Source organism: Bufo bufo, chromosome 6, assembly GCF_905171765.1.
Source record: "Bufo bufo chromosome 6, aBufBuf1.1, whole genome shotgun sequence".
In the NCBI taxonomy this organism is placed as follows: Eukaryota; Metazoa; Chordata; class Amphibia; order Anura; family Bufonidae; genus Bufo; species Bufo bufo.
Window position 1 is genome coordinate 174,464,426 of NC_053394.1, and position 24,092 is coordinate 174,488,517.

The 24,092-nt window shown below is 43.4% G+C and overlaps 1 protein-coding gene across 1 annotated transcript; it reads right to left on the reverse strand.

Moving 5' to 3' along the window:
- Positions 1 to 569: 569 nt before the first annotated feature.
- On the reverse strand, positions 570 to 9,195 carry LOC121006069 (oocyte zinc finger protein XlCOF6-like). The gene is made up of 7 exons (XM_040438961.1): positions 9,095 to 9,195; positions 7,422 to 7,580; positions 7,115 to 7,300; positions 6,903 to 7,026; positions 6,734 to 6,831; positions 6,521 to 6,632; positions 570 to 2,367 (listed from the first exon to the last, which is right to left on the reverse strand). The coding sequence occupies exons 2-7, from the start codon at positions 7,497 to 7,499 to the stop codon at positions 794 to 796; spliced, it is 2,172 nt and encodes a 723-aa protein (XP_040294895.1). The 5' UTR covers positions 7,500 to 7,580; positions 9,095 to 9,195; the 3' UTR covers positions 570 to 793.
- Between the last annotated feature and the right edge of the window lie 14,897 nt (positions 9,196 to 24,092).

Sequence of the window (24,092 nt, forward strand, 5' to 3'; positions counted from 1 at the left end):
CTGGATTTTAATGGAAGCAGATTAAAGTTTATTGTACGTGGAGCTGGATTCTCCTTGTTTTCATAAAATGCGGAATGCACACAGCTTTTTTTTTTTTGTGTGGTATCGAATGGTATCAAGTATCGCAATACTTTTTTATGGTATCGAAACCGAATCAAAATTTGGGTATTGCAACAACCCTAGTCTACATACTGACTAACTGCGTAACAGGACTCCTGGGCTTGTGCACATCATTAGATGGACTCACCAGGACTCAGGGAGTGGATGATTACTGGATCACAGTGGGGATTAGGGGGCCTTCAAACACTGATTTTGCTGCAGAACTTTCTACAGCTGAAAATCAATTCTGGTACAGTGCGGTATGGTGCAGTTTGGGGGTGGGAGGGGGGGATATGGCTTGGGAAACCTGTTTTGTTACACATGTGCCTGTTTATTGTAATCTACTGAGGATGTACCCAATTCGGGTTTATGTATGCTTATGCACATGAATCTGTTTTATTTTTGTTTCTGTATAACTGCAAAAGAAAAATCAATAAAAAAAAATAATCATTTAAAAGAAAAAAAATATAAAAAATCTATTCTATTCATAATGGGGTTATTTTGGTGGCAATCAGATGAATATCTGCAAACATCATTCAGGTGCATGGAACAGTTTTCCAGTTGAAGAATTTTCTGAAACAAAATCTGCTACGTGTAATGGCACCCTCAGAAGGTGAACTTTACAAACGCAATTACACCTATACAACAATGCCATTAGCTGGGGATGCCAAAATGAGGTGAGGGTAAATGTTTGTCACAGTAATGTCATGGGAGCTACGTTGGTGTGAGTTCTCTGATGTTTAACTAGGTTCTTCTTTTGTTTGAAACGCCTGCCACATTCAGTGCACTGAAATGGCTCCTCGCCGGTGTGTATTCTGTAATGGGTCACAAGGTTTGATTTATTAGTAAAACGTCTCCCACATTCAGAACAAGAAAAGGGCTTTTCCCCTGTGTGCACCCTCCGGTGCTTAGCCAGGTTTGAGCTTGCTGCAAAGCATTTCCCACACTCTGAACAGGTCACAGGGTTCTCAACTCTATGAGATAGCTGATGTTGGAAAAGAGCAGATTTCTCTGTAAAACTCTCCCTGCATTCTGTACAAAGAAAAGATTTCTCATTAGAGTGGATTTTCTGATGCCTAGCAAGATCTGACTTCAGTTTGAAACATTTACCACATTCAGAACATGGAAATGGTTTATCATCTGTGTGTGTTCTCCAGTGTCGTAAGAGACCTGACTTGTTGGTGAAAGATTTATCACATTGAGAACAAGGGAACATCTTCATGCCAGTGTGATTCATCTTGTGCTCGTAAAGGGTAGATTTGTGTGTAAAAGTTTTACCACATTCAGAACAAGAAAATGGACGTTCCCCGGTGTGCATTCTCTGATGTTCTGTGAGACTTGACCTTTTGGAGAAACCCTTCCCACACTCGGAACAAGAGAAAGGCTTCTCCCCAGTGTGACTTCGCTGATGGTCAACAAGGTTTGATCTCTGTCGGAAAAGTTTTCCACACTCTGCACATGAAAATGGTTTCTCACCTGTGTGGATTCTCTTATGACTGATAAAAGTTGACTTAAACGTAAAGCATTTTCCACAATCTGAACATGAAAATGGTTTGCTGCCTGTGTGGTTCCGCTGATGCTCCACAAGCCCTGATTTATAGGCAAAATACTTCCCACAATCAAGACACGCAAAGGGCTTCAATCCTGTGTGAATTCTCTGATGTTCTACAAGAGCAGATTTATGCTTGAAGGTTTTCTTGCACTCCAAACATGAGAACGGCTTCTCCCCAGTATGGATTCTCTGATGCTGATTAAGCGTTGACTTATGTGAAAAGCATTTCCCACAGTATGAACAGGAAAACGGTTTCTCCCCTGTGTGTATTCTCTGATGTTCAGTCAAGGAAGATTTTACCGAGAAATATTTCCCACAATCAGAACAATGAAAAGGTTTTAGGCCTTCGTGAGTTTTTTTATGTTCAGCAAGTGTCCATCTTCTTGTAAAACATTTTCCACATTGGGAACATACGAATGGCTTCTCTCCTGTGTGACTCTTCTGGTGAGCAACAAGAGATGATTTATGGGAAAAACATTTCCCACAATCCATACATGAAAATTGTTTATCATCCTGGGATGAGCTATGTGTCTCAGCCTCTGGTTTCCCAGAACATCCTCCTTGTTCAGAGGAAGGAACTTGTTCACTGTAAAGTACACGACGTATAACTGGGATAATATCGTTTTCTGGTGGGATATGTTGCACACTGTTGGCTTCTCCTATTTCACAAATGTAAGGTAAATCTGAACATTCATCAGAAACTGTTCTGTTTTCATCTGCAAAATACAGCAAACATATATTGTTAATGCAGCAATTTTACAATGAAATCAAATCTATTTTTTGTTTAACAGTTGTGTTTCCCAACTATCACTTAACCCCTTCATGATCTTGCGATTTTCTGTTTTTTGTGTTTTAATTTTTTTTACTCCATGCCTTCCCAATAACTTTTTACTTTTCGGTTCCCATAGCTGTATAGGGCTTGTTTGTTGCGGGACAAGTTGTAATTTCTAATGGCATTTACTGTTGCATAGGATGTAGTGAGAAAGGGATGGAATTGGGAAAAAAAAGCTATTGTATTTACAGAGTTCCTCATGCAGTAGAACTGATATGTTCCCTCCATTCTCCGGGTCAATACGATTAGAACAATAAAACATTTATATAGTTTTCCTTGTGTTTTTATACAAAAAAAAATATTTAAACTTAGATTTTTTTTCTTTTCATTACCCTATTCTGACCCCATAACCTTTTAGAGATCTGTGTACAGAGCTGCGATTGTTCATTTTTTGTGGGATGATCTGTGGATTTTATTGATAGCATTTTGGGGCGTGTATGACTTTTATAAAAACAATTTGCGATGTGAAGTGACAAAAAATAAAATGGCAATTTTTTTGTCCATTATGCCGTTAGCCGTATTGGATAAATATTCTATTTTATATTTTAATAGTACAAACATTTTGGAATATGGTGATGCCTATGATGTTTTTTTTTTTTTATACTGGGGAAAGAGGGGGGTGATTTGAATTTTAGATATCTTTTTTATATTTTTAAAAACGTTTTTTTTTCTTACTTTGTTGTAGGCCCCCAAGGGCCTAACAACACACAACTGTCAGATTGCCATTTCTATTTAGCAATGGGATTCAGTACATTGCTAAATATTCCAATGTAGTACTGTCGCCTGCAGACCTATATTGGAATAAATCTGTAAAAGGTCTGCTAGTCTCCAGCAGGCTCAGGCTTTCACTACAAATGAATGGCTCTCCCAATTGCTGCGTAGGGAAGCTGTTCCAGGCCCGGAAGTGCAGCGTTTTTGGCTCTCAGATGCCGTAGTCACATTTGACCTCAGCATCTGGGGGGTTAAATGTTCGTGATTGGTGTTATTGCCAATCACAGACATTAGCCATGATTTATGCATGAGCCACTACTAATAACAGCACATGTGTAAAACTAATGAAGTCTTGCGATAACGGTGGCCATCTTTACACAGCCTTATCAGTTGCAATACATTTAACTGCATATATGGAGATAGAAATATTAATGAATTTCAGTTGTACAGATGAACGAATTGGGTTCGTCCACAACAGGACGAACCAGATTAGCTCATCCCTAATTAACAATTATTATTTTAGGGAAAAACCATAGCATCTAGGGAGTAGGATGGAATCGGATTTATGTCAGATGCCGACTGTTACAATAGTTGGCTCCAACACTGACAGAAGATTGAAGACATTACATACCATGAGCACAGAACCTGGGGGGAGGAGCCACAGCAGAAGAAATGGCAGGAAGCCATGACGTCTCCTTACAGCGGGATAGTGGTTTCAGTGAGTGAACAGACTAAATGAAGGTCCAGATCGGTGTTACCAGTTTGGGGGTGGGGGGCGTCTCTGCACAGTCTGACGTTATTCAATCAGTACTGCCAGTGTCAGACTGTACAGGGACACACCCACAACTAGTGACAACGATCTGGACCTTCATTGCAATCTATTAGTAATTAAAGAGGTTCTGTCAGCATAATCAACCATATTACACCAGGCATACTGCCTGGTAAGACTCATCATGCTGAATAAAATGATACTTTTCTTTTGTCTGTATGCTAAACAGCTGCAGAAATATTTGTGTAATTATTCATATACAAATGAGCTGGTTGGAGCACCAGGAGGCAGGACTGAACCATTTGAGCACCGCATTGAAACACCCCCTGTGCTCTGCACACTCCCCCCCTCCCCTTTGTTGGCAGGGCTAGACATCAGCATGCTGAGGGCAGAGCTGTGTCCTAGCATCTACGTATCGTATACTCTATGTACTATAGCAGTGATGGCGAACCTATGGCACGGGTGCCAGAGGCGGCACTCAGAGCCCTCTCTGTGGGCACCCACACCCTAGAAAAAGTCTATGGTGTATCAATATGCCTTAGACTTTTCCTGCCATTCAGCAGCTCAGGGCGCTCTATGAACAGCACAGGCAGCGCACTGAATGTAGGCAGGATATTGTAAATAAATGATAAAGTACATGAAAGATATTCTATATTGGACTGTAGTATTCAAGGTAAATTGCTGTGTTGGCACTTTGCGATAAATAAGTGGGTTTATGTTGCAGTTTGGGCACTCAGTCTGTAAAAGGTTCGCCATCACTGTACTATAGCATTACCCACTGAGATATGCTCAGAAAGCTAATCTACATATTTCTGCTTTATTCACAGGCACAATATATTAGTATAAAGACACCAGTAATTTGTGTTAGCTTATAAGCATGGGAAAAACAGTCTACTCCATGTGAAAAGCCTATAGATTTGATTGACAGGGCCAGGGATGATCACATTTAGGGCTTGTTCACACGACCGTGTGAAGCCTGTGCTGTGGACCGTAAATTGCGGTCCGCAATGCATGGGTCCGCGATCCCTCCGTTCCGCAAAAAGATAGAGCATGTTCTATCTCTTTGCGGTGCGGAGGCACAGAACGGTCCCCAGGAAGCACTCAGTAGTGCTTCCGTAGTGTTTTGCTCCGCATCTCTGGATTTGAGGACCCATTGCAGTGAATGGGTCCGCATCCGTGATGCGGAATGCACACGGAACAGTGCCCGTGTATTGCGGATCTGCAAATGCGGGCCGCAATACGGCAACGGGCAGCACACGTTCGTGTGAAAGAGCCCTTACACTGACTGGCCCTGTCAAAGTGCAGATTGCACGGTAGTTGCAGAGAGAGCTGAGCCTCCTTTGCTCTTAGAAGCTTATTTGCATATAGTAAAATATCAATTTTCTCAGCAATGCGGACACATATAAATAAGGGACCAACACAGACTCCTTCAGCTGCCAAGCGCACATGCAACAGGTCAGCCAGTGTCATCGGTACAAATCTGCTGACAGACTGGCATCATAATTGGGAGACATTTTAAGGTATAATTAATGAGAGCCATACCTTGGCACTCTAATTTCTTCTGCATTTATCAATTTTCTGACAATTTTTGTTGCACTAGATCTCTGCTTCTCCATTGATGCCTACCCCTGCTACAGACCAACATGACTAATTGATGGCCAATATGTTGCTCGACTGGCGACAAATCTGGTGACCAGGCAGGCCAAGAAAGTGTTGCTATCTGAAGGAGACATTCCTGGGAAATCCTTGCTGTCTGTGGGTGAGCATTATCCTACTGAAAAATGACAGTTGGAAGCCCTGCCATGAGAAGCAACACATGTGGCTGCATGATGTCTTGCACATTTCGCTGTGCCGTTAGTGTCCCTCATATCACTACTAGGGATGACGAACTGTCATATGCCATGGGTCCCCAGATCATCACACCAGCAGTTCGGGCAGTGTCCATACTTGAACCTGACCATCATGCGTTTCCAAATAGAACCTGGATTCCTCGCTAAGGACAACACACTTCCAGTTAATAGCAGTCCAGATTTCTCGCTCACGACACCACTGCAAACAAATTTCCTTTGGGTGTGTAATGAAGGTGCCATCTGTATCTGGATGATGGACTTTGGTAGCTGCTTGTGCATCAAACTATCCTCTCTAATGGTGGTCTGTCTAGGCGGTCCGGATCCTGTTTGTCATGTGTGTGTACCTTCACGTAACCACTGTTCCCAACACCTGGGTCAGAATGGACTAGATGGTAGGCAATTTGCCGAACTGAGCCCTCTCAAAGTCTGTCAACTGGGAAAAATGTCTTTGAGAGCATTGTAGAGGAATGTCAAACAGTCAACAATCTCTCACCAAAAAGGTACACTACCCCAAAATAGCTTCTGAGAACCTTTTTATAGGGCAGCGGAGGAAGCACTTTTACACCCTCTTGTGGTCTAGTGTTTACTCAGACCACACATGTAATCATTTACATATCTGCTTGCTGAGTTTTGCAGCAATCCATTACTTCTGCCTGGATGCGTTATTCTTTTTTGTCAACGAGTTTATTTAAATAGTTATTACATACCTTGGCTGACATGTGTAAGCGTTACCTCCTGCTTGCACTGCTCATCACCACAGTCATATGTCTCTACTTCTTCTGCGATCATCTCAGCTTTGACAATAATGGGGAAGTCATCCTAAATACCCAAAAATAAAAGTTGTATATTTGTAGACATAAAAGAGAAAAATATCAGTCTATGAAAATCATAAGATAAATATTGGCTTAATTTTCACTTACATGATCGCCCTGTGGAACACTGTGGTCTTCCACTGTAGAAGTCTGTGGAGGAAGTGGACTAGGACATCTCTCTGGGGTATTTCTGTTAATAGTCCTGTCTGTAGGAAACAGAGACTGAATACATGGTTTATATAGAATTTATCAGGGGGCTTATTGTTATCACTCTTACCCAGTAATGTCAGAGTCTGTTGGTCCTCCATCATAATGTCCTTGTACAGATCCTTGTGTTCTTCTAAGTACTCCCACTCCTCCATGGAGAGATAGACAGTGACATCCTGACTCCTCATAGCAACCTGACACACAATATGACACAGTCACAAACCACTTACATATGTCACCTACTTTGGTATTACTGTATAAATTCTGGATATTCCCAACAACCTCTCCAGTCATTAGATGAATGATCCTGTGTGTGAGGTCTAGGATCTTATGATCATTGCTTCTCTCATAAAGCAGGAAGAAGGGTGGTTCTACCGTGGTGTGGCTTTGAACCTTGCCTAATTTTTCGAAAACTTGATGGCAGCTGGGAGTAACATGGTGATCACACTTCTTCAAAGGTCCATAGTCCTATGTATAGTGATAGACAATGTTATTTCCCAGCATGAGGTGTATCTGCCCTCATACTAATAAACAGCTCCCTGTTTCATTAATATAGAGTTTTGTAATGTGCCCCTGCAGAATCCATTACCTCTCCAGTCAACAAATAGATGATCTCCAGGGTCAAACTTAGTATCTGTTCATTTAACCTGCTGCCTTTCCTGTCCATTGTCACTGGATCAGTCACACGATGTTCCTACACAGAACAGTTGCACTTGCCATGAGGAGTCGAGCCGAGACGATCCTCCTACTGCAATAAAGAATTGGATTTTATATTCCCTATTTCCAATGGGTTAAAACAAATGTGTTGTGAAACTTAGTTGAAGGGAGCGCACCTGAGTGCTGCTCTATTCAAACTGGAAACACCCAGGGGTCTGACCCCCACTGATCGGACACTTATCCCCAATCCTGTGGTATAGTTGGCCGGAGTACTTTGTTTCTTGTAAAATTATTTTCATGAGATAACAACTTTAAAGCATACCTAAACTTTCAACAAACTTTGCATTAAGAAATAGTACAGTGTATGTACATGAGGAATAACACTATTTCTGGCCATTATATGACTTGCTTCTGGTATTTTTGGCAGTTTTGCTCTGTGCATAGTAAATACATGGGTTGCGGCTCTGCCTGAGATGGTGGAAGGAGACTACCAATAGCACACAGAAAGTAGAGGAGAATCTGCTTCTTGAACTTATCTTATTCACTCCAAAGCAGACCCAGGATCTGGGGGACATTACAGAGAAGTACACCTGTATGGTTGTAAATAAAGTGCTTAAGAGGTTTACATCTCCGCCTATGTAGATTGAGCAGTCTGACTGTCTGTGTATGCTCCTGCTCACTCCTCCCCCACCCTTCTCCATAGACTTGCGAGATCCTGCTGTGGAACTAATCCCATCTTGGAGGGGTTTACAGTTTTTTTTTTATATTGATGACCTATCCTCAGGATAGATCATCAATATCAGATCAGCTTAAGAGACCGATGCGCTCACACTGCAAATGTAATTACAACTCCGCCGTGCTTATTCTCGTCAATGGGACGGCTTCTTTCTATTCAAGTGAATATAAAGGGGCCATCACATTGAAGTTAATGGAGAAAAAGCTGTTGTAATTACACCTGCTCACTGCTGCAATGACGACAGCGAGCAGGTAAACAGTGAAGAGAAGGCAGTCCTAGTATGAGCGATCTGATATTGATGACCTATCCTGAGGATAGGTCATCAATTTAAAAAAAGCCGACTACCCCTTTAAGGCTTTTTTCAAAGTGAAAAGCAATTAACAATGGGAGGGAGAAGGGAGCTGATAACAAAACATTTCTCACTATTAAGACATATTACAAAGTTTCTTGTGGTCATTTGTACTATTGATTTATGCAAAGTTGTGCAAAAAGTTAGTGACCCTCTAAGTATGAGAATGATTGGAGAATAGATACACCCATTACATTTAATAAACTGGAATAAATTAGGGTGCTGTGCCAGCGCCGCATACTGAGCAAAAAATACAGAGAAAACAGGGACCTTTACCATAAAGATTTCCAGCAATACGGGCTTTAGGAGGGGTCGGTCTATGGCAGACACTACTGAAAAAGGCTCTACCTTGGCCCAAGTACAGGAGATGGGCCATAAGTAGAGCTACATGTCCATGAGGTCAGCAGCAGACCACATATGTGTGATGTGCTATTACACGCGTGTACAGGGGGAATACATGCTGATACAATATGGATATTATTGGGCTTCTACCTATGACAATTACTATCAGGTAAATTACCTCTTCCAGAAGACACTGAGGTCCTTATATACAGGAAGCCCACAGGACAGAACTAGTGATCACATGACTGCTGACGCTTTCATGAGTAGGGTCTAAATCCCATGCGCCGTAAGGACCTTGTGATGTCACTGGTCACATGACATGCCAAAGTCACATGGGCTTGAAGAAGCGGGCGGGATGTAGAGACGGGGTGATTTCTATGATTACTGTGATAATAAAGAATACTAATATTATAACTAACCCTAATCGCGGTGTCTATAATGAATCGCATGCTGAGTTTTGGATCGAAGCTTCCAATGTCACGTGATCCTGAAGGCTACAAGAAAATGACGCCCCTCACCAGCAAGGACCTGAATGACGTCATTTGTACCATGTGACCGCCCGTAACAGTACAGAGCGGGAGATTGAACTACTGGAACTGGGGGCAGTGTTGGAGTGCGACATTTCCACTGGTGCTCACAGTGACTCCAGGGAGAGCGTCACTCTCTGCAGAGCTTGACTAAGATCATAGACTAGAAGTCAAATGTCTCTTCAGAGCCCTGCTGTGGAGGGGTTGTGACTTAGGGCAATAGAAGCTAAATAAAACATGCTGCAGTATTGTATAATGCCAGACACCGTGATGGAAACCAGTGCATCTGTTTGCTGTAAATGGCGCTTCTGTCATTATCATCGTTCGGTGACAGCAGAAATGAGTAGTGCAAATATAGACCAGATCAAAAAGCCAGATGCAGAGGGGTTTTCCAATTTTTTTAATTTTTTTTTTACTGATGACCTATCCTTTGTATAGATCATTCATCGGTAACTGATCGAAGGGGGTCCGACACCCGTGATCCCCGCCATTTGAGATGGCACTGGTGCTCCTGTGAGCAGTGCTGTACATAGCATGGCGGCTGTGCCTGGTATTGTGCTCAGCCCTATTGAAGTGAATGGGTCTGAACTGTGATACCAGGCACAGCCGCTATACTATGTACAGCACTGCGTTTGGTAAGCACGGAGAAGGCCATGGCGCTCACAGGAGCATCAGTGCCATCTCAAATGGCGGGGACCCAGGTGTTAGACCCCCACTGATCAGATACTGATGATCTATACAAAGGATAGGTCATCAGTAAAGAATAAATATTGGAAAACTCTTTTAATACTAGAAAATAAAATCTTTGGATAAAAATTGTCATTTGTGTTGGTCCCATGTTCATACATTGCTGAGGATGGCTCCAAAAGTTCCTTTATATTAATTAAAGGGGTATTCCCATCTTAGACAATGGGGGCATATCGCTAGGTGCGGGTCCCATATTTTATATTGATGCACCTATATCGAAAACGGAGCGGAGAGCGCTGTGGCTGGAGCAACCCAGATTTCCTGGGGTCCGCCCACCACCAAGTGCTAATTCCCGCCTCTCCCATAGAAGTGAATAGGTGCGTGCCATGCATGCGTGGCCTATGCTTCCATTCATTTCTATGGGGCAGACGGCAATAGCTGAGCCAGTGCTCGGCTATTTTCGGCGGCCCCATAGAAATGAATGGAGGGCGGCTGCTCTCTCCTTCACTTTCGGGGCTCCGTTCTCGATATAGGTGTGGGACCCGCACCTATAAGACAATGGGGGCATATCCTAGCAATATGCCCCCATTGTCTGAGATGAGAAAACCCCTTAAGGACCCATGACATACATGTACGTCATTTCTTTGCGGGACTTAAAGACCCGTGACGTACATGTACTTCATGGGGATCAGGCGGGTGCAGGAACTGCGCCTGCCCGATCCGCAGCAGGGGTCCGGCAGTCACTGATAGCCGGACACCTGCTGCATGCGCCAGCATCGGTGAAATAACCAATGCCGGCGCATTAACCCTTCATGTGCAGTGGGGAGCGGCGCTGCCATCGGGTCCCCGTGCTGCTGTGATGGGGACCCGATGGCATGGAAGGCAGCGCGATGGCGAAAGCAGCCCCCTGGATCTCACAGGCAGGAAGATGTATGAGTAATACACACTGTATTACTCATACAACCAATGCATTCCAATACATAAGTATTGGAATGCATTGTAAAGGGGATCAGACCCCCAAAAGTTGAAGTCCCAAAGTGGGACAAAAAATAAAGTTGAAAAAAGAAAGTTTTCCACCCCCAAAAATTAAAAGTTTCAAGTACAAAAAAACAACAACGTCATTTTCCCCCAATAAAGTAAAAAAATAAAAATGGGAAAAAAATAAAAGTAGACATATTGGGTATCGCTGCGTCCGTATCGACCGGCTCTATAAGCACATCACATGACCTAACCCCTCAGATGTACACCGTAAAAATAAAAACTGCTAAATAAACCATTTTTTTGTCATCTTACATCACTAAAAGTACAACACCAAGCGATCAAAAAGGCATATGCCCGCCAAAATAGTACCAATCTGTCACCTCATCCCGCAAAAAATGAGTCCTTACCTAAGACAAAAAATAAAAAAAACTATGGCTCAGAATATGGAGACACTAAGGCTGTTTTCACACGGGTGTTGCGGGAAAAGGTTCAGGTGCGCTGCAGGAACACGTGCGATTTTTCCGCGATTCTGTATTCAGAATGCTATTATTTTCCCTTATAACCATGTTATAAGGGGAAATAATAATGATCGGGTCCCCATCCCGATCGTCACCTAGCAACCGTGCGTGAAAATCACACCGCATCCGCACTTGCTTGCGTATCCTTGCGATTTTCACGCAACCCCATTCACTTCTATGGGGCCTGCGTTGCGTGAAAAACGCAGAATATAGAACATGCTGCGATTTTCACGCAACGCACAAGTGATGCGTGAAAATCACCGCTCGTGTGCACAGCCCCATAGAAATTAATGGGTCATGATTCAGTGCGGGTGCAATGCATTCAACTCACGCATCGCATCCGAGCGGAATACTCGCCCGTGTGAAAGGCCCTTTTCACACGAGCGTGACGGATTAGGTCCGGATGCGTTCAGGGAGCGCTCAGTGAAACTCGCACCATTTTGCAAGCAAGTTCAGTCAGTTTTATCTGCGATTGCGTTCAGTTGTTCAGTTTTTTCCACGCGGGTGCAATGCGTTTTGATGCGTTTTTCACGGCCGTGATAAAAAACTGAAGGTTTACAAACAACATCTCTTAGCAACCATCAGTGAAAAACGCATCACACCAGCACTTGCTTGCGGATGGAATGCGTTTTTCACGCAGCCACATTCACTTCTATGGGGCCAGGGCTGCGTGAAAAACGCAGAATATAGAACATGCTGCGATTTTCACGCAAAGCAGAACTGATACGTGAAAAACAACGCTCATGTACACAGTCCCATTGAAATGAATGGGTCAGGATTCAGTGCGGGTGCTATGCGTTCACCTCACACATTGCACCCGCGCGGAAAACTCGCTCGTGTGAAAGGGGCCTAAAACATCATTTTTTTTTGTTTTAAAAATGCTGTTATTGTGTAAAACTTAAGTAAATAAAAAAAATATACATATCAGTTATCGCTGCGTCCGTAATAACCTGCTCTATAAAAATATCACATGACCTAACCCCTGTTAAAAAAGCAATTTTTTGTCACCTTACATCTCAAAAAGTGTAATAGCAAGCGATCAAAAAGTCATATGCACCCCAAAATAGTGCCAATCAAACCGTCATCTCATCCCGCAAAAATGGTACCCTACCCTAGATAATTACCTAAAAACTGAAAAAACTATGGCTCGGAGACACTAAAACATGATTTTTATTTTTTGTTTCAAAAATGATATTATTGTGTAAAACTTAAATAAATAAAAAAAGGATACATATTAGGTATTGCCATGTCCGTAACGACCGGCTATATAAAAATACCACATGACCTAACCCCTCAGGTAAACACCGTAAAAAAAATTAAATAAAAGCTGTGTAAAAAAAGAAAGCCATTTTTTTGTCACCTTACATCACAAAAAGTTTAATAGCAAGCGATCAAAAAGTCATACTCACCCCCAAAATAGTGCCAAGCAAACCGTCATCTCATCCTGCAAAAATCATACCCTACCAAAGATGATCACCAAAAAACTGAAAAAACTATGGCTCTCAGACTATGGAGACACTAAAACATGATTTTTTTTTTTGTTTCAAAAATGAAATCATTGTGTAAAACTTACATAAATAAAAAAAGTAGACATATTAGGTATCGCCGCATCCGTAAGAACCTTCTCTATAAAAATATCAGGTGAATAACGTAAAAAAAAAAAAAAAAACGATGTAAAAAAAGCCATTTTTTGTCACCTTACATCACAAATAGTGTAATAGAAAGCGATCAAAAAGTCATACGCACACTGTTACATTGAACATGGTATTTGAGCTGCAGGCAGCATGTTATGGAGCAGGAGGAGCTGAGCAGATTGATTTACTGTATAGTTCTATGGGAAAAGTTTCAGTAAAACTTCAGTAATTTATTCATTTAAATTCCTGCTCATTCTGGGATTTGAAGTCAAGGTGGCGGTCCTATCAGTGAGTGACATCTATCTCTGTATACATAGAGGAAAGGCTGTCAATCACTGATATGACCTCCTCCTTGACTTTAAAGCCTAGAATGAGCAGGAATATAAATGAATAAAATACAAGTTTTACTGAATCTTTTCCCACAAAAGTATATATTAATCTGCGCAGCTTCTACTATTCTGTTTCATGCTGCCTGTAGCTTACATTGCACTTTCATGGTGACAGGTTCCCTTTAACACTGCAGCCTATGGGAGATTTGGTACATTCCTATCAAGCCCTGCCACAGTCTGTGGCACACCTTGGAGCCTTCAGAATGCCCAAGGCTGTCATAGCAACTGAACGGCTCCCTTGATCCTGTCACAGGGGAGCCGTTTGGTCCCGGGGAGCGCTGCGCTCCCAGGAAAAGATCATTCAGATGCCGTGGTCCAAGGGGTTAAATGTCTGTGATCGGCATTATCGCTGATGACAGACGCAGCCTCTGGGCGTCTGCTGTGTACAACAGCGCAAGTCGTGAAGGAGTTAAACTTTGTAAATAGTCTTAAGTAAAAATGTACTACTAGTTTTCTGCTGCAGAGTGTGATTGTCACAGGTTGTCATCACTAGTGCCCAGGTCAATGTCCCACTCCCCCCCACACACCTACACATACGGCTGTTGCTTGTTCCCTACATGGCTGGGATTTTTCTGACTGCCAGTCCTCTATTTTGTAATACTCTGCCTCCTACTGAGCCACTGCACAGGGCCTTTGGTTCATGCAGTCTGCTAAGGTGTTCATTCCTGAGTGCTGTTATCAAGACAGCTTGTGTATTTAAACTCGTATTCTTGTCTGCCCCCGGACCTGATTCCATTGTGAATGAACTCTGCCTGCAGGGGCACACTGGCCATAGACCCTACCATGGAAGTCTCCCAGTGGGTCGATGCCTAAGGGCCCACCTGAACCCTCCTCATGGCCACTGGCCGGGTACATAACCATCGGATGCTCTTAGCAGGGGCGTAACTACCAAAGCGGCAGACCATGCGACTGCTATGGGGCCTGAAGGGACATATGTAACTCCATTTTGTCTGCTTTAACAATGTGTATTGTGAAATCATCTAGTTCATGCACTGTTTTAAGTTCCCCTCTGTGGAATTTGAGAGATTTCCTCTGTCCTTGGACAGTTTCAAGAGACCCTTAAATTCCTTAGTTTAAACAGTCATACCTTATAAGGTCATCCTGGCTTAATGCACACTAAGCATATATGTGTTCACCTATGATTGAATGTCAAGGAAGCTCAACCTCCTCTATATCTATCACTTGCATGTTGCTAAATAAACCAGAGTGAATTTGAACAAGACACGTGTTTGGTGTTAAATCTGATTCATTCTCCTGGTGCCAGAAAAGACTTAATTCAAGCTGACCACCGAAAATCTGGTATTAGGAATACCATAAGCAAGGGTCAAAATTGCCTTACAGCTTTGGGGGCTCGTGTCCGGGATCGAGAGGGTCATCCTCGGGTCCGGTGTGAAAGACATCAATTTTGTCCTCCGTGTGATCCGAGGGCACTGGCCACGTCTCGACCCAAGTTAGTTGAACCATCTATTTAAGATTTCGGTAGGTCGCTGTGTCAGGGACACAGACAAAGGCTCAGGGAGCCAAAGGTGATTAAAAGGGACTCCGGGAGTCCATATCACCGCAGATAGATATAAAGTGGACTAAAGAAATACTGTTCAGGGAACAGAAGGTTATAAGCTTGGATTAACTCTTATATATATATATAGTATAAGTATCTTAGAAGTGATAAGATTATCTGTTTGTGTGAGATACTGACCGGGTGGTAAGTGTACGGTCACATCCCACTGTTATTGTCAAATTGATGTATTTTGGGTTAACTACTGTTAATGTGTAAAATTGTTTGTGTTGTGGAGGACTGCAAGACGCCCCACTTTTTCAGCTAGGAGTAATCCGCTGACCCGGAAAACATGAACGCAAGTGGCGGTCCAAAACAACAATAGTCGATAGGGGTCCAAAGAGTATAGAGAGACATTAAGATACGAATCAGCTGATCAGTTGACAGGATTTTTGTCGGAACCTTCACGGTTCAGTACAGCCAGTCCTGACAGCGATTGTCTCACATATTCTTTGAACTGTAAATACTAACATGGGAGGACAAGGGTCTAAAACTAAATTCCCTAAACCAGAACCAGGAGAAACTTGCAAAATCTATGTAGCTCGTGTTAGTCCAACAAACTATTACCTGATCAACCCGTGGGTAGATAATCTAGCAGGCTGGACTGAGGTAATGGAGGCTGCAGATACATTCCCCAGGGACGGTGATAATAGTATTTATCATATGGATATGGTCAAAGGGTTATGTCTAGGTGATAAGACAGCCTGGCCGCATTTCGATGCTGATCCTTCCTGGGACATGGAGTACATGTCCAGGGGAGGAGAACAGTGGCTGGAAATAGCCCCCCACTGGTATGATGCAGGTAATAGAAAAAATTATAAGAATCCAAAAGGTCCCAAAAATGATAGGACTCAACATGAAATAGAACAGGAGGTAGGCACAAAGAAGAGAAGTCAGAAACCCCCTCCACCCTATAATAAATCCACCCCCACGGCACCTCTGTACCCAGTTCTGACCCAGGATGAGGAAGATGCTGTAACAGCAGTTATACCATTAAACCCAAGAGAAAGATACCAACCTAAAATGCAAGTAGGTTCAGAATTTGTAAAAAGTATGATAGAATATAGTACAGCTGCCGACACACGGCCTACTAAGGCTGGTTATGACACACGCAGCAAAGACAGAAAGAAAGACTGTGAGGATGAATTAAAAGAGGAAGTCCAAGTAATCGCTCCCTTTCTGACAGTAGGACAACACTTAGTAAAAAAGCCCATAGAAATAGAGGATCTCAACAAAATTATTAAATATTGTCCCAAACCTTCCATAGCCCCACTGGAGACTATTACATACCTAAAAAAATCCTGTAAAGGGAGGAACTATACACAGGAAGATTTAAGGCTTATCCTTGATGGTATTATAGGCACACACACAACATGGGATTGGGAGCAGGTCAAATCCATATCTACTGTTATACAACGTGTTGATGCTCCAGATTATATATGTAACACAGAAGAGGGTCAGAAAAAGATATGGAGGGAGATTGAGGACCATATGAATGAGGTATTCAAACAAAAATATTCATTGCCCGTAGCAGTGGCCTGCAAACAGAAATCTGCTAAATCAGTCACTGAATTCTGGAAGAGATTCATTGACTACTGGAAGACTGAGGTGGGGCTGCCTGTGCGTGACAATGACAGTTTGATTATCTCCACATTTGTGAACAATTTGTCAGACAAATTGATCCTAACTGTGAAACAAAATCTGTCCTCTTGGACCTCAGATAAAACTGACGATTTTGAGAAACATCTCTTTGAAAAGGAAGCAGCAGGATGCTTTGAGATAAGGAAAACAACATCCCCCACACACGCATATAGTGGTAGAGGCAGGAGCAGAGGAGAAAGGAGAGGTGGAAATAATAACAGACCCTACAATGGAAGACAGGACTCATTGCCAAATAATTGTTGTTATAACTGTGGAAAGGAAGGACATTGGGCACAACAATGCCGTGCACCAAGGAGGGGTGGGGGAGGTCAGGACTACAACACACAGAAACCTGACACTCAGTCACAAAACAATCAAACAAGCCAGATAAACCAAAGACAAGGTTCACAGAGTCATCCCAGATCCCCATTAGATTGGCACCAGCAACAATCATACTGAGGATGCCCGGAGGGACAAAACCCAACTTTCACACAGGTCACAACACATTGGAAGGACACACCAGTAATTCTACTTAGAATAGGAGGAAGGAAAGTGGGATTTATGGTAGACAGTGGAGCTACTTCTAGTGTGTTAAACAGCTCAATGTACAAGGGGCCTTTAAGGAAGTGTGAGCCCTCTATGGGAATAAATGGGGTACTGACAAGGACATACAGAACAGATTCCTTACCAGTAGAAACCGTTGATAGGGAATACATTACAGATCATGCTTTTAGCATCATACCTGAATGTCCTGTGAGCCTTCTGGGAAGAGACTTGTTCATTAAGTTAGAATTGTAAATCACTGTTGAGAACAATGGCATCAGTGTATACTCTGATGCTTTGCCCATAATAACCCCCACACCTCTGATCTTTACAAACTTACAAGATCACTCAGAATTAGAGGATATAAACCCATCATTATGGGCAAAGGGGGACTATGACACAGGATTCATTGACTGCACACCATACAAAGCAACCATCAAAGAAGGCAGTACACCTGTATATCAGAAACAATACCCACTGTCAAAAGAGAAACTTGATGGACTTAGGCCAATGATAGAAGAATTCCTACAAAAGGGAATCCTGGAAGAGGTGATTTCACCCTACAGCACACCCGTGAATCCAGTGACAAAGGCAGATGGTACTACCCGCTTTGTACAGGATTTAAGGGCAATAAATAATATCATTGTGCCTATTGCTCCTATTGTCCCAGATGTCACCTCACTTCTTTCTTCAAATCCTGCAGACGCTGTCTATTTCAGTGTGATAGATCTGAAGAATGCTTTCTTCTCTATCCCAGTTGATAAGGCAACCAGACTACTTTTTGCTTTTTCCTTTGACAGACGTCAACGGACCTGGTGCAGAATGCCCCAGGGATATTCTGATTCACCCGTAGTGTACAGCATAGTCCTCCAAGCCACGTTAAAACCATGGTACCCCCCCAAGGTTCTGTGCTGCTGCAATATGTCGATGATCTGTTACTGTGTAGCATGTCAGCGGAGGCCAGCATTCAGGATGGTTTATCACTGTTACAATGGTTGTCAGGATGTGGTCACAAAGTGGCACTTAAGAAAATGCAATGGTGTAAAATGCAGGTTGAATACTTGGGCTTTGTCCTCACAAAAGGTGAAAGGAGAATCAGCACAGAAAGAGTCCAGTCTATTGCGGGTTTGGTCGCCCCGCACACCAGGAACGAAATGTTATCTTTCCTTGGTATGATAAATTACTGTAGACAATGGATTCCTGATTGCTCCTATTATGACAATGTTTTGAGGCAAGCCACTCTGGATGAAAATCCAGATTTGATTAAATGGTCTTCTGAAATGTACAATGCATTTGATTATCTGAAATGTTCACTCATGTCGAGTCCAGGGCTGGGCCTCCCTGACTATAATATGCCTTTCCACATGTTTGCACGCCAAAATTGTAAAACCATGGCGGGGGTACTGACACAAGAACACGGAGGCAAGTTGCGTCCTTGTGCGTTTTTCTCAAAGGTTATGCCCACCTCTGTTCAGGGGATGCCAGCATGTCTGCATTCCCTTGCAGCCTGTGCAATGATGGTAGAATTAGCAACTACTTTCACCCTGGGACACTTAACCTTCTTGCACACTACACATGATGTTGTAGGCTTGCTCAGAGGTGTACATACACAACACATGTCAGCGCAAAGATTATCTGGATATGAGATCCTGTTGCTCAGTAACCCTTCACTCCAGATTAAATATGCATCCAACATTACAGGACCAGCACCTATTTTGAATGCATTACTAGGGCTGAAAGAAACAGAAGACATCCTTCCTGACACACATGATTGTCTACAGGTGCTCAATCATGAGACGTCACCCAGGGCTGACTTATCAACTGTTCCCATACCTGACGCACCAGAAGTTTTTGTTGATGGATCATGTTCTCGTCCCACTGACACCATATTCTGTGCAGCATATGCTATTGTCATGCTGCCAGACATAGTCCTGGAAACAAGCCCAATTCCCATCCAGTCTGCACAGGCAGCTGAACTCATTGCACTCACAAGGACTTGCATACTACACACCAATAAACCTGTCACTATTCACACAGACAGCAGATATGCTCATGATGTAGTATGGGACCATGGAATGATTTGGCAGAGGAGAGGATTCACTGCAGCATATGGTAAGAGAATCTCACATGCACAGCTAGTCACGGACCTCTTGGCCGCAATCAGATTGCCTTCAGATCTAGCTATAGTACATTGCAGGGCACACACAAATGGAAAAGACAGCATTTCAAAAGGAAATGCATTTGCAGATAGTGTAGCTAAAGACACAGCCAAGAGAAACCCAAACAGAACGAATCATGACAATTGGTCTTACACCCGCCCTCACCTGATTTGACACACATGCTAACAGACCTACAAAGGTATGCCACTGAAACAGAGGAAAAGGATTGGTGCTATCCAATTTTGCAGAAAAGTCCAAAGTCTAGATTGATCTGCAAGGAGGGGAAGCCATGCATACCTCAGCATAGTGCATCCATCTTCATTGCACACTTTCACGGGGTAGGACACAACAGCATACAAACTACCAATATGTTGTTGAGCCAAAGTTTTTACATTACTGATAGCAAACAGCTAGTCACAGACTACATACACAGATGTATTACATGCTTGAGAAACAACCCTAACAACCCACTGAAAATACCTCACCAACACCTTGACTACCCCACTACACCATTCACCCACTTGCAGGTGGATTACACGCACTTACCTAAAATAAAAGGGAAACAAGAGTATGCATTAGTGATAGTGGACATGTTCTCAAGGTGGCCAGAAGTCTTTCCTACAAAAGCAGAAGATGCTAAAACTACAGCCAAAATCCTGACTCAGCAAATAATCCCAAGGTGGGGCTGTCCTCTGGTTATTGAGTCAGACCAGGGGCCAGCCTTCACCTCAAAACTTAACAAGGAGATAGCCAGACTGTTACAGGTGGAATGGAAATTTCATATTCCATACCACCCACAAAGCTCAGGCATTGTGGAAAGAATGAATAGGACAGTTAAAGACAAACTCAGGAAGGCCACTGCTGGTACATTTGAAAAATGGAAACAAATCCTACCCATAATACTTGCCTAATAAGAAGTTAGGGATGTCACCATTTGAAATTCTAATGGGTAGGCCTTTCCCCACACCATGGGCAAAATGCCCCCTGGTAGTGCAGGAAGGGGACTTGGATCTGATCAGAGAGGAGTATGTTACTAATCTGATCAAAGTCCTCAGTAAAACTGAACAAAAAGTTGCTTGTAAGTCTCCTTCTCTTTCACCGGAACCAACCCACCCATTCCGGGTAGGCGACCAGGTGATGGTCAAGATCTTAAAGAAGGGAAAGGAACCAGGAAGCTTCACCTACGGACCACCCACCGAGGTAGTCGCGATCACCTGAACAGCAGTCCTCACTGAACAGTCACCCACGTGGATCCACGCCACAAGGATTAAGTTGGTGAAGAAAAGAGAGGTACTAACGGAGGCAGACAGCCTTGACCTCGAAGAAGATACAGAAGGGGTACTAACGGAGGCAGACAGCCTTGACTCCCAACGAGATGACGCAGTCGGGAAATTCCTCGAGATGGCTGAGATGCAGTGCCTTGATAATTGCAATTTTGTATCTCTTACTCACTGTCCCACGGCTGTGGAACAGACAGACATACCTGAAAACGGAATGCAGGGGGGAAGACAATCTGTGGAAGACGAAGGAGAACTTATGGCTGTACCTGGCCAAAACTCTGAACTTAACTGATTTCTGTCTCCGAACCACTTTATCTGCATCTAACATTTTGGAGACATGTCTGGTAGCAGTCCCTACCCCAGTAGATGTATGGACGGGGCTCCTACGTTCCGAATGGAATGGCACTGATTTGCAGGATCATGATGTTAAATATGGATATGTAAATCCTTATCATGCTTGTTATAACTGTTCTACATATGAGACTCTGCAAAATAACATGATAGAAATAATTACAGGTCTTGTTACAGCAGCAGAAATATGTTATAAGTTCACCTGTGATGAGAAACTATTGCCCCCCTGCATACAAGCAAAAATGCAGAACAAGGCGACCTTGACGTGGTGAGTGGCTTATTACGCTTTGGCCAAAATGTACACCAATGCCTCATTCAACATCCAGCATAGAGGCAGGGCAGAGTGCTGGTTGCAGAGTGCTATTGCATTTGTGTTTTTGAGTTTGTATATGTATTTCGCCATAGCGATGTGCACCTCACATTTTTGCTTTAACAATGTGTATTGTGAAATCATCTAGTTCATGCACTGTTTTAAGTTCCCTTCTGTGGAATTTGAGAGATTTCCTCTGTCCTTGGACAGTTTCAAGAGACCCTTAAATTCCTTAGTTTAAACAGTCATACCTTTTAAGGTCATCCTGGCTTAATGCATACTAAGCATATATGTGTTCACCTATGATTGGATGTCAAGGAAGCTCAACCTCCTCTATATCTATCACTTGCATGTTGCTAAATAAACCAGAGTGAATTTGAACAAGACACGTGTTTGGTGTTAAATCTGATTCATTCTCCTGGTGCCAGAAAAGACTTAATTCAAGCTGACCACCGAAAATCTGGTATTAGGAATACCATAAGCAAGGGTCTAAATTGCCTTACAGGGCCGAGGGCAAGAGAGGGCCCAGTTGGGATTATCCCCTCTTCTACTGGGATGAAAACTTGATCAGGACTCAACCCTCGAAAGAAACAACTTTTAGCAAATGAGACAGTGGAAAAAATGGCCCAAGGGTCAGTGAAAGGGGTTTAGGCGGAAACCGTTCTGTCCTGTGTGGGGGCCAGGTTTGATCCTTGCTATAGGGCCCTTACTTCTCTATGTACACCACTGGCTTTTAGCATAAATTAATGCTAGGAATGTTGGGTACTTATGTTCCTGGCCGATGGCCATGGTTACCCTTTCAAACTCAAATGTATCTATATCATTAGGACAGAGATACAGTTAACGGAGTTGTCCACTTTTTTTATATTGATGACCTATCCTTTACCTGCTCGCTGTCACAGCTGCAGCGGTAAGCAGGTGTAATTACAACTCAGTCGTCCTATTCACTTCAATGGGACGGCACTGTAGTATTCTCTTGTACTGGAAGGAACTGTCTCAAAAAAGTGAATGGGACGGCGGAGTTGTAATTGCACTGCTCACTGCTGCGGTTATGAGAGTGAACAGTTAAACAATGAAGAGAAGGCAGCGCCCTCCGATCTGATATTGATGACCTATCTTGAGGATAGTTCATCAATATAAAAAAGCAGACAACCCCTTTAAATACGGCAGCGGGGGCAGCAGTATTTTGTGCTGAACTGTCATATTTGGTTCTGCTGGGGCGATATTTTGTGCTGCACTACATTGCTGGCCTCAACTACTTCTGCTGTCCCTTCTTGTGTTGCCCTATTTTCTTTCAATTTGGACCCGCCTACAACATGTAGCCATTTCTAGTTTTTTTTTCCCAGGCCCACTTTAAGTTCCAAATCCGTCCCTGTCTGCCTGCCTTGACCTTTGCACTGGCTGCATGCCAGCTGTAGCTAAAGTAGGCTATACTAGGAGTTGCAACCTGGGGATTCCCTGTGGGAAAGTCAGTGAGCAGGTTAAGGGTCCATTCACATGTCCACAAGTGTTTTTTGCGGTCTGCAAATAGCGGACCCTCAAAACACGGACAGCGGCCTTGTGCGTTCCGCATTTTGTGGACCGCACATGGCCGGCACTATAATAGAAATACCTTTTCTAGTCCGTGTCTGTGGACAAGAATAGGACATGTTCTAGTTTTTTGCGGGGCCGCGGAACGGAAGTGCGAATGCGGACAGCACACTGTGTGCTATCCGCATCTTTTGCGGCCCCATTGAAAATGAATGGGTCTGCACCCATTTCGCAAAATTGCTGAACAGATGCGGACCCATTTTGCTGACGAATGGGCCCTTGCACACGACCGTATGCCCTCTGAGACTTACAGTCCGTAAGAGGGCCATATGTCACAGAGCGGGATTAAGCGTGTCCAGGGGAGCTCACAGCATCATACGTTACTGATCTTATGAGTGTGGGACAATAGCCCTGCAGGCGGCCTAACTTGCATAGCATCATTCTAATCTATGATGCTGTTTGCTCCCGTGCGCATGATCAATGCCGCTCTGGGACATATGGCCCGCTCACGAACCGTATGTCTCGGAGGGCATACGGTCGGGTGCAAGGGCCCTAAGAGTGAAGAGGTCACAGTTTTCTGGTTAACATCGACATCCTTTAAAATAATCATTTATTAAGGTAACAGTAATTTTGTAATGTATTTCTTTTACTTTCATTGCTGCTATCTTCCGTTTTGAGCTGTGGTCACATGATCATGTCCATGCAGCTCTTTCATATTTACTAGGGAACCTGTCACCGGGATTTGATGTAGAAAGCTGAGGACATGGGTCGCTAGATCGCCGGTAGCACATCCGCAATACCCAGTCCCCATAGCTTTGTGTGCTTTTATTGTGTAAAAAAAACTATTTGATCCATATGCAAATTAACCTGAGATGTGTCCTGTACGTGAGATGAGTCCAGCGTGAAGGAGCCCAGCACCGCCCCGCAACCTCAGAATCTCCTCCTTGCTCCCCGACGTCAGAAAGCTAGAGCGCCGTAATCTCGCAATGAGCGAGCTAGCGCATGTGCAGTTCCTTCGCTGAGGCTGATGCCAGCACAGGGAAGGAACACTATGAAGACACTGCGCATGCG